Source organism: Varroa jacobsoni, unplaced genomic scaffold, assembly GCF_002532875.2.
Source record: "Varroa jacobsoni isolate VJ856 unplaced genomic scaffold, vjacob_1.0 scaffold_1171, whole genome shotgun sequence".
Taxonomy (NCBI): Eukaryota; Metazoa; Arthropoda; class Arachnida; order Mesostigmata; family Varroidae; genus Varroa; species Varroa jacobsoni.
Window position 1 is genome coordinate 50,839 of NW_019214073.1, and position 15,879 is coordinate 66,717.

Consider the following 15,879-nt stretch of genomic DNA (forward strand, 5'->3'; position numbering starts at 1 on the left):
CCATTTTGGTTACTACGTTTCTGTTCTATTTTGGTTGTCCTTAACAGCGTTGTAACCTTGCGCCCTAATAGTTTCTGGTCATTTCCATGGTCTGCCTCTTCAATGAACCCTAGTTTGAACCTCTATTTCGAGCCCGGCCGCAGTATCTGGAGCCGGTGAACGGATTGCAATGATGTGGCCTCTTACCTCTAAATCGCGGCTTCTAGCCAAACTTAGTTCGCTGCCGGGACACGATTCGGAACTCTCTTGAACACATCCACGACGCGATATATAGACCCTATGCTGAAGGCGTGCGCTATGTAAAAATGTGTAGCTTAAGATGCTGGATCTTAGGAGCTTAGGATGCACGTTCATAAGCTCTGTAGTGAGAGGAAGGATATAGAATTTATATGAAGACATAAGGAAGTCGCTACAAATGCTGGAAACTAGATCGTTCATCACCGGTCACTTGTCTGGAGCTTGAAGATATGTTCAGTTTGGTCGGCGGTATGAACTGTTTAATGGCCTGGAACCTTTCGCTTTGTTGAATAAGTTAAAGTACCGATTACCGTTGAGCCAACTGTGGCTTTCATGGGAGCTTTTCCATGATCTAACGTAGAGTACGTAGAATTTGACATTTTGTTTATCTGTACATGTACTGTAAAATCGATACGGCAGTTTCATTTATTTTAAATCGATAGTGTTTTTCTTCTTACGATACCGCCACAGTAGACCTTTACCTGACAGGTACCGACTCCACGAAGATCGACGAAATTCGTGCTGCTACACGACAAGCAACCGTGCTGCAATTGCACAACAGAGTCAAACACGAGACTAACAAGATGGCCGCTATTGCCGCTGCCGTCATTACTGTTGTGTGCTAAATCGCTGATGCTAGCCAAAAAGAAGCCCCACAGGGCAAAGAAGCTTCGTCGCATTTGTTCGCTTGCGGGTTTCGTGTCCACCCGCTGAGACCAGCTTCGACCTGAAGTCTCGGAGAAAAGTTTAGCACCAACGTTGCAGATAGAAACGAGCTAGAAAATTCTGTGTCAGCTTACGAGAGAGACAAATCGATGCCGGTCAGAGACTACCTCTTCCTAGTTGTAATACCAGCAGATGCCTTAGCATTACCCGTCGGGAATCGTGTTAGACAGGCATACTCCTATTTGCTGTGCGGTACCTGGCGTACTAGCTAACAACTAGAGAGATGACGTTTGTTGAGGAACAACCATCTATTATTAGCAGTATTAACGATATGTCTGTTCGTATGGAAAAATCACTGAACTGCTGGATTCATAACTGCGCACTTGATATTACGCGATAACTGCATTTGGCTAGCTTCTCAGTCCATCAGGCGCTCCAAGAGAACTTATTTTCACTGCAATGGCGTTCATAGACGTTTTTTTTTTTTCGCGTCACTTCAAGCACTTGGCATATCCGCCTACATTTAAAATGATTTCTAGGACCTCCGAGCTCGATTGCCATACGCTTCACTATGTTCATCCACTTAACCCAACTGCTAGGGATGACCTATAGAATTTCTCGTATCTGATATATACCTGACCGTTGTCAGACATAATTGAGCCGTAATTGACCAAATGAATAAGAACTATGTTTCAGTTGAGATTTCTATTGACTAAAGCCAAAAAGTTGGCCATGTCCTGATGGTTACATTTGGCATGTAGGCCACTAGATATGTACTACATAGCACATCTGTATGAGTTCACACATGGGCTACCTTACATACAATGGTTAAAATACTGTATAGGAACGGTTAGAAAATCGATGTGGTTTAAAAAACAATTAGCGCCCTTTTCCCGATTGAGCATCGAGTTCATTTGACAAAGTTGCTTAAAATTGTTTATTTTCGTTACTGGTTTTTTAAAAAAATTGCTCTTCCATTAAAAAGAAGCGTAATTAGCCACTATCGACTTGTAACTTGGTTTGTGTTATCAACGCGTCTGCTTTGTGTCTAGATGTTTCGATAAAAATGATGAGAGAAAATTGGCACGCCAGATTCTCGTTAAAAAGGGTCCTTAAAGCAGTTCTACCGGTACAACAAGCGGTCAATATCTGTGCGCGTTCTTTGCGGACGACGTCTAAACAAATACCACGAAAGCTTTCAACCAAACACATTCTCGCCGGTAAGTGGGTGTCCTAGAGTGGTAAGAAATAATTGCGTCCTTGGTGGTCTTTGCGGCGGCTGCATCTGAAGCAGGCAACAGGGGCCGTTACCACTACTGCCATTTCCAACGGCAGCATCGATCAAAAGGCCAGTCGAATAACTATGGCAAATTGAAGCGGTAGATGCTCTTCCATTTCTTTCCACCACCCCGTTCCCTCTTACCTTCTGGGATCCGAACCGCGTTTTGCTTTTTTACAAAATATTGATTCGATGGGCGTGATGGATTCCTTTCAAGCTCGAAATAAAAAAAAAAAAAGAGTAGAGTTTGCGGTGGCGACGGCGATTGCTATTGCCGCTGCTGTCCCTACGGCTAGTCATCCCGCTGGTACTTAACGGAACCAAGTAAAAACATTTTTGTCTCTTGGAAGGCACGTCTGCGGTCATCTCATACCGTTCAGGGCTAAAGTTCCCCCAGCGTTCATACACTTCCAAAGCAATTTGGCCGTGACTTTGGCTACGCCTTTATCGTTTCCGTTTTCAAAAAAAAAAGATGCTTAAGGTTTAACGCAGTGTATCGTCGCCAAAAAACTAGTATATATAATAAATAATATATATATTATCATATCCTGAATATGAAATGTCTAGGTGTCTATAGCTAATGTTTTGCTGCTCGGTCTATGGTGCGCTTCCTGAAACTGCATTAGCGGTTCATCTTCCGAAGAGATTATTTTTGCAAATCATAGCTAGAAGATTTGCTCAGCTATATCTCAACAATATATATGTATCACTTTTTCAAAATCGGGTATTGAACTATAGCTTTCATTGTATCATTTGTTATCCACTTTTCAGTAGAAATTTTGCTCAAGGAAACATTTAATTGCGAACTAGGTGATGTTTTGGATGTTTTTTTTATATTGCAATATATAAGAGATCGCTCGCCTGGTCCAAATTCGATTTTATCAGTAACATACTCTGTGTGACAATAATAACCTCCAGCTGGAATATCTGCTACGACTATTTTATGTGCTGGCCACGAGTAAAACTGAACAAACAACATTTGTGGAACCGTCCAAGAAGTCATTAACAAAGGTCACTTATGGACAAGTAAAGTTTAACTTTACATTTGCCTTATAATTTGAATTAGAACATGAGCCGACAAGTGGTTTTGTAGTTGAATTTCGTGCCCTGTGTTTCGCTCGTTGTACAGGAATAGGTCTATCTGGTTCTCAAGGCGATGTCATTCTGGAAACTATAAGATAATTCGGAGGCCTTCCCACTTCAGCCTGTCCTTCTGCATGCGTAAGAAGGGCGTTTGCTATATATGTGTACATATATATATATATAGATGTTGAGCTGACAATGAGTGACTTACTTAGAAGGGTAAAAAGTCGTGCTTGTAGTATCAAATCGGCCTGCGATTATATCTATTCAGTGCCAACATTATGTTAGTTGCCCGTGACTAAAAACCGCTTCTTATCGTCGCTTTCAGGTCTTACGATACTCTTTGAAAATTATCGTGATTTATACTATCGTTTTGATCGTTAATAGAAGAATACTTACGATCTAAAAAACTTAGTAATGAAATAATCCATATTATTATCCCAACTTTCCGCAGCAAGCATCGCCTCAGGGTCTCCAGTATCATGCTACGAACGGAACTTTATTTTAAAGTAAATGGAACGTAGGGAATGCAATCATGTTAGTCCGTCGAAGGAATGTTTTCGATGAAAAAAACGTACAAATATTTCTTCATTATTTTCTATCTTTATTGGTTCACTGTCATTATTATCCATGAATAGAACGTGTGTGATAAACCATTTCCTTCAAACTGATAATTATATACTTCATTTAGTTTGGCGGTAACACATATAAATTACTTTACACGTGTTTTGCTAGATATTAAATTCTACCTAACGTTTAAATTTTCAGCATTTGGACATCGTACTATTGAATTAGCCAGAGTCCAATGATAATTACCTCGACGTGCGTCATATAATCTTGTTCAGTAATTTGGCAATGTACAGCTACCTCACTGATTTCGAGTCTTCTATTCTCGGTCACCGAAGCCTCTCTTCCTGAATCAGTATTCCGCTTCCGATCGTCGTACGTAACTACATGCTCTTGATACCATTTTTGCTTCTCCGTCTTGTCTTTTCAGTTTACAGTATTGCCTTGATAGGGTTAACTTCGTTATTGAGCAACTGATACAATGAATTTTCTTTGTTATTGACTCTTTTGAGTGTACCCCATATTATCTCTGCCTTTACAGCGTCGCCGGGGGTGATCGGAGTCGCTACATACACATACAGCACACATGCACTTCTTGTGTCCTGCTAATCTTGGAAACATTTATAGTCCAACTCGTCGACCAATTGGCCTAGCAAAACACGTCCATGTTAAATTTCGAGCTGCTCTAATCTCTACCGGTCGGTGAAAAAATTCAGGCAAATGTTTCGTGTTGTCCTAGAACTGTCCCGTATTTGTACTGATTCACGCCGCGTCGATGGGCGGGTCTGCACACCTCTTAAATGAAAACTAGACTAGAATAGGTGATAATGATTTCTGCCAATGCATGTTCGTTTGTTTGTTCCTTGATTCAGTCTCTTCGGAAAATTTAGCAGTTGCCATGTCCATAAACAGCAGACTAATCTATATAAAAATTCTGCATTGTTCAATCTTATGGAGGTTCGTTACACTGCCGTTGTGTTGCTATATATCTAGTTGATTTAGCCTTGCCACTTTTGTCGCAATGGAGACGTCCCCACTGATTTCTTTTCCGTTAACTAGGGTAACACAAATGAGACTTAAGTGTGTTCATTACGGTATTTTGTGGAGCTTCTCTGTACATTGTATGGTACACATAGTTTTTTTTTTCTCATCTTTGTTGGTATGGTTGTTAATAAGAGCGCTTCTATTGCTATATCGTCCACTACTTGGTAGTAACGCAGCAGAAATTTTTATACGCATGACAGGGCTCTATGATTTGTGACGACGACGACGTCGACGATGACGACGACGACGACGACGACGACGACGACGACGACGACGACGACGATGATGATGATTTTTTGACACAGCACAATCGCAACAAAGGATCGTTTTTTCTTCTGACGTTGAGTGAACTAAAAACACAGTCGTCTAGTATGTTGCAGCCTGGATTGCATGGTCCAGCAACAGAAGCTATACCACGTCTAGTTGATAGTAACACTTTTCCCATACGTATATAGTGCACTTGAGGGATTTCCGAAGCCGCTGAAGATACTGACGATTAACGAGTGCCCCACAGAAAGATACGCGTGCGCAGCAGCAATATACTGAACATTGTTTTTGTTGAAGAAGCAGTACGATTGAACGGTGGAGCGGTACGGAATAATTTTTCAAAAGCTAACCAATAGATGGACCGTGTTGTGAATATTACTATGTTGCTCTGTAGTGACTTTATGCTTCTGCCCGGACGAATATTTGTGATCACTGCTATACTTATTAATGAAACGAATCTTTAAAATTGATTTTATCTAGGCGCGTGACAAAAAATGTCGAACGTGATGCTGCTCAGTTTGGAACCAATCAGTGAATGAGTGAAGAGAACATTTAGTTGTAAGGATTCTAAGGTGTCGCCGTTTTCCACGGCAGATGTATACTGTAGGTTATATCAAAGCAAAACAGATTTTGGGTTGGTGTTCCACGATAGGCCAGATCTCTGTTGGGAGCTATCGCTTGGGTTATTAGGTAATGAAATCTATCCAAAATTAGTGTGGTAAAAGCTGTGCGATTTCTGAGTGGCGATTTAAAGAACAGTTTCGATTACACGATTTACTAAGTATGCTCAAATATTTTATGCTACCTCCAGCTCTGCAGAAGCGCCCACCGCTGTCCGTAGACAGAATTATTACTCAGACAAGTGAAAACAGAGGAAAGCGAGACGTTGAATGACGCGGCCCGGCTCGCTTACTGACACAGACGTGACTTGAATTCAATTTGTCGGTGAACGGGTAGATGGCACTTAGCGTATCGTGGCGCCCCACCAACAGTAGATCCGTCAAAAGCAGTAACAAGTTTCAAATGTTCATAACAGCGTGGCGTCTTAACAAACAGGCCTTGTTCAGAAATGCTTTTTGTTTTTTGGCTTTTTCTATACCTTGTGTGGCTGGGGGAACGTTTTGTGTGTGATGTTAAACTGACTTGGCTTATGAGGAATAAAAGAACAGATTTTTTTTGCCCACGTTCTTCGTATGTGTTAATAGGGCAGATTTGTTCTTGAATTGAATGAATGAAACAGAATATTACCGGGCTTTGGCGCGGAAGGTACACCCAAGGGTCAGGTGGCTCTCGACTATATAGCAATTCTTACTAGGGTCGAGAGAAGGTTAAGGTGGAATCTTTTGAAACGTTCTTTGCCCTGGAATCATTAAAATAATAAGAGGATAATTCGGTTCGATGTCTTAACATCATCAGTAGACACAATTATAGAATCCGTTGTGGTAGGACGGTTGTGAGAGAATACCTAATTGCTACCAATGAAAAGATAAAATCTGGCCACTTTCAGAGTCCTAAAAGGTTCCTAAACGTTACCAGTTGACTCTTCGGGGCTGAGCATTAGCATATGGTTATAAGAGATAAAAACACACTTGTTCCATTATCAGATAATGGTTTAAGGCGGCCGAAATAGCCAATCGCCACTGGACCGTAGCCAATAGTTTAGCTCTTTCTAAACAATTCCTTTGCACTGATACCGTTTTTTACTCGTCTTTGAAGGTACCTATTTATACTGTAATCAAGAATTGACTGTATATCTGTAACACCTTGGAACGGTAAGGGGAAAAGGAACTTATCCAATACAAGATCTAAGCAGTGCATCTATGGGTGTCCCCACTCGGAGGCAGTATCCGCAGACGATGATCCACAACGCCCGAATGAGCGATTCTAGCATCATCAGTAGCTATTCTAGCATAGTACTTCGTACCGAGTATGAGCTGCTATTATATGTGGGCCATGAAATTTATCAAGGATTATGGACGCAAAAAAGAGCCGAAGAACTATGCGGCGGTGAAGTAATAATAAAATAGAAAATGATTGGCCGGAAATCAACGGGGAGGCCGATGCTCCGCTTTCTTTTGAGAGCCAATCATCGCTGTCGCCTACCAGCGACACTCAAGCTTAGCATCTACACAGAGAAATGTTTGTTTCCGCATGGATTCACCTGCACGTGCGTGCAGCCTCGCTGACTTTTCTAGGTAATAACAATAAGGATTGCGTTCAATGACTAGCAGGACATAAAATTCGAAGTTATCGAAAGCATGTTGTGTCCACCGGTCTATAGTTTTTGCAAAATGGCAGATTGCTGCCCTTTTGATTTTGAATATTGCTGTTATTATTGTTGTCCGGACCTGTTTTTAAGAGGCCGGTAACCATTATTACTATAACCTTACTCCTAGGAATGATCAGATTCCTGTAAATATAGCGGAAGTATTGCTATCGGACTAACCGGTTACGATATAACTATCATAATAGTTACATTGCACTGTTAGATAATATACGGTCATTCTGCGTTCAGAAACTTCAGCATAGGTAACACTGGGCTATTTTTCTTATTTTGGCAAGTTTATCAGTGACTTTTCTGTTATAGCTTATCAGAAGGAACGTGGACAATTTCCTTGCCTTTCACCTTAAGCAAGAAAATATCTTCGCAAAGAATTTCCACACGTTGGCTTGCAAGAGTTGACGTGCGGTAGAAGCTTCTGGACCACTACTACGATATCGTACTATCTTTACTTAGCGCTTCCTGATTAACGTATCAGCAGATAGAACTCACTAGACTCGCACACGCATTTATATATATGTTTGTATATAGGGTTTGTTGGTTCTGCTCTTGATTGGCCTATATTCAAAGTTTTGGTGCTCGACGAAAGGGTGCTAGTTCAATCAGCTTTTGTTGTTTTTGATCTACTGGCATGACATTATCAGCGTGATGTCATCTCTCCTCCACGCCGTTGTGGTGACATCTTCGATATTGACTAAAGCGTCCTTATCGTTAAAACGCAACTGGGTGGTTAGAGTCGCACTCAGTCTGCGCCGCTATTAGGCAACTGTTCAGTACTTCCGTGTTGTTTTTCATAAAACACTGAAATTTTTTTAGGGCGTTGGTGTTTTTTTTTTCTTATTTCTAGCTTGTATGTTTGCAAAAGGCCAACATGGTGTAGCCTTGAGGAAAGAGAGTAGAGGAGGTAAGGTTGATTTCTGTGTTCGAGATATGTTTTACATAGCTCATGTGATCTATAGGCAAACATTTTTAATTCCCTAGCCGTGCTGGTAACGCAACAAACTAGCTCATATGCGGATCTGCAAATGAATTTTTCTTAGTCGGCATCTGAATTGAGATGAAACCACAGTTGTTGGAAGATTTCACAAAATATTGCGAAACGGCTTACCACGCGTGACGACAAACGTCTACGGGGTGTCCTCTACACCTACTATAATGCTGTGACCTATAGGTACATCAGGTAATAAATATCTGTATGATGCAAGAAAGGAAACCTTTTCACAGCTCTCTTTCTTTCCGCAACGAACTCTGATAAGGTTTGGTATAAGAGCAGATGTAGACTGGCGATAGGCAAATTTTTCCGTGGGGGATACGTATGAAACGCGGGCGGGGTACTCAATGGTACTTCTACTGCCGACTTTTTTCAACTTTTGTATGTTGAACTTTTCATACATCACCAGAAGGAAATACTCATTTCAAACAGCGCACCGACCTATGTTCAGTTGGCTTTACCAACCTTCCAACACTATATATGTGGGGTGTTCTATGTTCTACAACACGATCTCGCGCCATCAAATTGCCGGTTTTCGCTTCGGCTAGCCGGGGAAATGTCGAACTCAAATAAAATTTCTTATCTTTACATACTCCTCCATAACTCTCCTGTTTTCGTATTTGACATTTATATTACGGTTTTGGTCATACGCTGGTTGTGCTGTGCTTTAAACGTTCTCTATTTCTTCGTGCGTCTTTCTGGCGCTCTGCTTGATTGCAGACAACTCGTTTCATAGAAAGGTTAGTGTCGTGCTATGAATGCTAACCATTATTTTAGCATCCCCCATTTGACGTTTGCTCCTGCTGTATCTGTGCACTCTCCTCTGTTTCGAGGGACATTGTATAAAATGTGCTGCATTTGTCGATGACGTACATCGACGGCAGCGTCTTCTGCAACAATTTCTGTTTCGCCTTCTGTAATGCTACTGCCGCTTGGCCGCGGGAAGCCGCGTTGAGCTTTGTGACCCGTCCAGGTGCTCTATCCTATCCGTACCCATTTGAGAGGGGCAAAGCCTTATTTCGTCTCAGCTGGTTGTTCAGTTTTGTTATGTTATGACGGCAATCCATTCTTTCCTACGCAACAACATCGCATAAATATGTGTTCAGATCTTCACCAGGCCGCACGGAGGCCCACCTTCGATAAGTTTCCGAGAAAACACGACCTCTTTGCTATTGCGACCCATTCCGTTTCGCGCCCGCGAATTCGATCTCTAACTTGATAGCGACCAGGTGCTTCGTCCAATTGCGTCATAGATCTCATTGTTATGATTACCGTCTTTATCGCCGTTTACTGGACAGTAGATATTCGACCTTGAAGCACTTCTACGATTATTACCGTCAACATAGTTTTTGCTAACGTTTTCGTCATTACGTATCATTGCGAAAATAAGAAGTGCCATCAATTGACAGTAATTAGTGATGAACAAGTGAGACTTCGAAAGCGAGTCATATTATTTTAAAATATGTAATTTTTTTCAATGTTTCTTTTTTCTTTTTGTTAGCATCACCACTACTGTTCCTAAGTAGAAAGTTCTAACATCACCACCACCACCACCACCACCACCACCAAACCTGCATAGCAAGCACACAGAAGGTGACAGAGTCCGACGTAGTCATTTAGTCCGGTGGCCGAGTTCCATTTGTGATGTTGGCACCAAGTAGTCCGCCTTTAATATCCCGGTAGTTTTGGCCGGCGTCGCCGTTCGTGAAAGTTACGATAACGATAAGGAATACGATCAACAGCAGCAGAACGAATCCTACCGCTACGCCGAGCATCATCGGCATCGACGTCCCCCGCGTCAAGCGGGTTCACACGGGCCTTGCTGACGACGTGTCAAATTGACCTTTCAAATTGTGCTATGAATGAATTGTCGCAATGGAGCTAGCTAATGCGTGCAGCAATCGGTGTTATGGTAATAGGAAACTCGCCAGCCGATATACGAGCTTCAACGTTCCTACACACTGCACACTACGATCTCTGTCCTACAATTTATCAATCGGACTCGATTGATAAACGGGTATTTTAAAAAGAGGTCACTATAAGTGCTATGCGAATAGCTCAAATATGCCGCTTAACTTAATAACTATTCGCAATTGTCTCTCTAGTAATCGTTGCACTGTGTTAATAACTGTGTGCCTATTCGCTTGATGCCTGTTACCGAACAGAGCAGCAGATCCAGTCACGCAATTCTCTGCTGAAGAGTGTTACCAGTTTAAAACGGAGTAACCCTCCTGCCCTGTGCGAGCAATCTATACTTCTAGTGATTTTCCTTACATAAGCACTAACGATTATTACTGCTTAAGAGGGCAGCTCGTTTTCTTGCTAGGAAGTGGACCTGTTAGATCAAGCTAGTAGGGCACCTTGCTGATCGTTTAGTAATTCCTTGACACAGAGGTAAAGTCATCCGGCGCAAAAGGAACACTAATCTGTCACGTAGTTTTTGCAAAAGCGAATGCTTTTAAGCGTGCACTGGAAGGTGATGGTTATGCACGCGGAAGATCCTGCACGTCGTAGGTTAATGTGAACCTGGGCACCGCTAGGCAGAGAACGAACAAGCAAATCTAAGTAGCTGAAGTAAGGGCAAGCGAAAAATAATTGTAACCGTTACTACCTCTAATATTGCCGCTAAAATGGAGACCGGAGGAGACAAGCACACCGGCTTCGTACGTTTGCACTCCACAAGTGAAATGCTGTGTTTGGCTGAATGCCCGCGCAGATGACTCAGACCTAACCTGTGTGTTCCGCTGTTTTCCTTAACGTCAGCTAGGGGGCGCTACTGGACGTAAGCGTCGCCATCGGTCTGATCAGCTTTCTCGTTGGCCACGCACTCTTCGAAGGTGCCACTGTGCCAAATCCCCCATCGGCTTCCGTTGAGGGCGCCACAAGTTTCTTTCGGAGCTGACTTGAATATCGGGCCACTGTATATACATGCAGATGATAATATGGGAAAAGAAAAAGCAGTCTACATTTTTACAGAATTTTTGTCGAGCTCTCTTGAAAATCATTCAGACGTGCTTGAAATGGAGAACAATCGATAGAAATAAATTGTCCATCATTGTCGAGATAAATGTCATCACTTGTATCCGTAGAAGATGTAAATATGTAATTACATTTTTAATTTTTTCGCTTACGCAGGCTTCGACGCGACTTGAAGGAGCGACCTCTGGTATTTATGTATTTTTACAACTTATCATTCTGTTGGCAGTAGCAACAATAATGATAATAACGGTACTCTGTACTCAGGCAGGCATGATGTTATTTGAATACGCCGCCCGACTATTTCAGTAACTCCCCCAGTGCTAAAGTGATGCTCTCAAATATCTTATTGCTTAGATGAGATGTTTTAGCTTATGGAAAAAGAAGATTTAACCAAACATCAAGGTCTGTTGGGATATTAAATTGAACTGCGACTGCGAGCAAGATGGCAATATCACTGGACTCTGCTCGTTTTATGTATCGAGGTACGGCAAGAGTAGCACCATAATCAAACTCGAAAGTGAAGCGTATCGATGTTTTGAAAGCCCCTGCACTTTTGCTGCTTTGTTGTAAACTTTTGTCTCTCAGTCAGTGTCTTCTTTTCTGCTTATCCTCGTGGATTCAAGGCCAATTCTTCTCTTTCTGCTACTTACCGTTGGATGGTTGGCTAATGCAGCACGTCAGCTCATGCAGTGAAAGAGAGGTTACAACAAGTGATGCTATCGAAGAGCACAATATCTATTTGGCCAGCGAGCAAACGCAGGCTGGAAACGAGAGTAAAGGGGAAGCGAGGAAGGAAAAAGGACGAGGGGGAGCAGAAGGTAGCAAACCGCTTCCAATCCGCGCCGCCCAAAGAGCTTAGGTCGAAGGATAAGACGGAACCGAAAAACCTACTGAACGCGGAACCAAGACGAATGGAGGCGGAAAAAGCAATATCCAACAGATATACGCCCACGTATGTATGAACTATGCTATTATCAGAGTCGGCTACTGGCCGATATGGGCGGGCAGTCAGCTTTCTCTAGAACCGTCATTCTAGTGCCGTTTATCGGTCCTTTTCTCAGCCTCTGCTGGTCCAGCAACTTTTGCCCAAACAACTGTCCTTAGTCGTTTGGCATATATGAGTTGTGGCAATGCCGATGGCATGCGTCATCACCCCCCCAGCAGTACCATGAACGTCAACACATTTGTCTTAGTTTGGTGTCAATTATCGTTGCTTTAGATCAGACTTTAAATCTGGCTTTGCTTGTTTTCGTGTATCTATGTTGGATCTAATAAGTCAGCTTTAATCTGCTGGCACAGCAGTTCCCAAAGATGCCCACTGCAAATTACATCGAAAGAAATCTCACTTTTGGTTTGACCCCATTCGACAGCCACTGTCATTACCATATGGTGGTGATTATATATGAGATTTTGGAAATGTATCGACTCATCAAAGGCCCTTGGACAAGCGAAGGTGTGCCGATCGGCCGACATGTCTCTAGAAGTCTTTAAAAATCTAGAGTACTTGTTTGAAATACGACAAACAATGGAAGTAGTCAAAAATGGAAGTTTTCTATTTGTGCACACATTTTTTTATGGTTAGATCTTGACAAACGATTGTTTCGAGAGTTGCTTTCTAAATTAACAGAAGCCCATAGCTCAGAACTCTCTGCGGTAGTGCATTACCAACCAGCATATGGCAAACATGATATTACAAACACAGGGGAAGGGATCAATCACACAATTTTTACTAAGTAAAGTGTGTATATATATCTGCATCTAATCTTTCTGAATATTTGCTAGATATTTTGGGCTAAGCTTTAGTTTGTTTGCTTATGCTTATATAATAAGGTATCTACTTCGCTGATGTATTCGAATTGAACTCACCGAAGGCGTTTCCTGGCGAAGGTAGACAGGTTAGCAGTAAGCAGGGTAGCAGTAGCGACCATATTGTTTTTGTTGTTGTTGTTGCTGTTAGCAATAGTGCCCTCTGTCGGTGAAGGCGTATACTTCGAAATGACTTGTGACGATGAGCTTCATGTTGGGCTTTCGAAACATCTTCTAATGAATTAGGCTGTTGTTGTTGTTGAGGTGGTAGTTGCTCAGCTGACCTCGGCGCGTGGTTGGACCTCGACATATTCCGATCTGTCAGCAGCGTCAGAAAATCATTGAACGCATCGGAAGTCCATCCGAAGTCGAGCAGTGGTGGTCCAACGGTTAGAGGGTTACTACTTGGGATTCCGCTGTTACATGGCCTGCTGGTGATTGTCGGGGCTGCAGGTAATAAGCCTAAAGCTGGTGCATGAATTCCTGGTGATCGTAACAATCGTTTTGTCAGCCTTTGCCGAGGTCGTGTGCCATGCGACTCGCCAAAGCGCGGTCGCGATGCTGCAGAGTCCATTCCGCACGCCGTTTCAACAACTGGGGCTGGATTGAGCCTTTGCGCCAGGGCAGGTGCCATTTCAAATGGCTCCAATAAGGACTCGCGCAGAGCTTCTTCCTGCCAGCTTTTGATGCTAGTGGGAGCGGTGTCTAGAGAAGCCCTTTTTTTGCAGGTTCGATTACTGTTGTGCGCCTGCTGACGTGTAGTGCCACTGCATCTATCTACAGGTCGCTTGTTGGTGATCTGTGTCATTGTTGCCAACGGAACGCGACGCCGCGGTGAAGCCATCGGCACATACGTAGATCGTATAGCGCTTACTACGGTCAAGGCGCCTGGTGTCTTCTCTACTTATTTTTTGTCTGTTAGTGTCTGTTTTTCTTCTGTTATTTCCTGGCTTGACTCAACCAGATGGCGTCGAGTAACGAGGAAATCTCAGCGATCCTTTTCGAGAGGGCAAAAAACAGCAGTCTTCAGCGTGAGGGAGGACTTCGGAGGCTAAGCAACTGTGATGAGCGAGTACCGTTGTCTCTCAGGCTCAATGAAATATGATGATATTTATAGTGATTCGAGGAGTAGCTTTTCTTCCAAGATTTTTCAAGCACGCCCTGTGGATGTCGGTCGCCAGGCTACGGCAGACTAAAATAGACAGAAAAGGAAAGTGACGAACATTTCGAGGATGTTAGAAGTTTGCAGACATGTATATATTATAATCACTATAACATTGACGTATTAACATTGAAAGCTGTTTTCTGGTCCTATGTAAGTGCAGTAGTTGGTTTTATAAAGCAACACAACCCTACCATAGGTTGGTAAGACACATCATTGTCAAGGCTCCTGCTCTCACATAGCGAATGAAATCAATTCTATTTGTTTCAGTGTGTATTTGTGTTTCATCATTTAGTATTTCGTAAGCCCCATGTTATCAACTAGGTAATAGCTCCCCTGGAACCCTATTGGCTACAGATTTCCAGGCTTCAGGTGAACGTTCTTGACTCTCATGACGATTTATCATTATATTCGTAAGGTATATCATTGCAACTCGGGGTTCCACAGAGGTTCGCTCGGCTGACTACCAATTGGTTTTAATGCCATATTTTTACATTCATATTTAGTTTCCGTGAAGTAAACTGATGTCATTCGTCATTTATGTATGTATCAATTATTAGTTGACGTACAGCAGAGAATTTTCTTTATTGAGAGAAAGAATTAACCCTTCATAGCACAGCTTAAGTCCACTCTCTGTTCAGTTCTCTTTTGATGAGGTTGGCTAGCAGGGCATGGCAAAGAACAGGTCCTTGCCGGCGCGCAAATAGGCGAACGAAACGCTTTATTACATAAAGAGATGGACCTGGCTGAAAGGTGGTATGACATTTTTTTTCTAAGCGTCGCTGTCCGACGCACAGTAACGAATGCAAATGGGCATCTCGATTTTAAGCGCCCTTCTACCCAACCATCGTTGGCTATATCGCAGCCGGATTATAAAGCACGACGTGTTTGGAGCGAAAGTAGAGTATTTTCTCTCTCTGAAAAATGCTTATCCGTTTGTGAAGCAACGGTATAGGCCTATTTGAAGCGTACATCATGGGGGTTGAAGTAAAGGCGATGCTCCATATTGTTTGCCTCTAATGGCGAACTATCTGCGTTGCAGTGGCAAGCCAACGAGGAGGCGCAGGAGGAGGAAAAAGAAGTTTTACTTCCTGCGCTTTACGTGGTCCGATGTGGTCCAATAATGTTGTCTCACTTCCACGGGATGTCAAGCTGCCACTACGGTTACCCAGCTCTTTATCGCTTAAGAGGACTATCGTGTCACCTCGTTTAGCATAGGAGATCCCTTTAACGAATATATGGATGCAACCAAGGAAGCTCAGATACGCTGTCTTAACAGATAAGCTCGCGTAGACACTGAAGATAACTTTGTACTATTGTGACGTGAATAGAGGACATCAAAAAAAAGAGCTCTAGGCCCGTTGAGAGTTGAGAGGCGACAGCCGTGATTGGGGCTCAATAAAATCATCTTATATTTTGGAAACGACGAAACAGCAAATGAAGGTAAAATGAAGTAATGTTGTGCGAAATTGGATTCGATTTTCATCTTCGCAGTACATTATTAGGCTGTCCAAGTA

The 15,879-nt window shown here is 42.6% G+C and overlaps 1 protein-coding gene and 1 long non-coding RNA gene across 2 annotated transcripts in view; one reads left to right on the plus strand and one right to left on the minus strand.

Annotated features, from left to right (window-relative positions):
* Positions 1-14,044, minus strand: part of LOC111267342 (uncharacterized) — a 31,060-nt gene extending 17,016 nt beyond the window's left edge. Inside the window, exon 1 of the mRNA XM_022845542.2 lies at positions 13,261-14,044. Coding sequence (XP_022701277.2) covers positions 13,261-14,044 — 784 coding nt within the window. The remainder of the gene's footprint in view (positions 1-13,260) is intronic.
* Positions 1,385-5,924, plus strand: LOC111267343 (uncharacterized). The gene is made up of 2 exons (XR_002684544.2): positions 1,385-2,123; positions 5,077-5,924. It is a non-coding gene; the product is annotated as an uncharacterized LOC111267343 (long non-coding RNA).
* Positions 14,045-15,879: the final 1,835 nt, after the last annotated feature.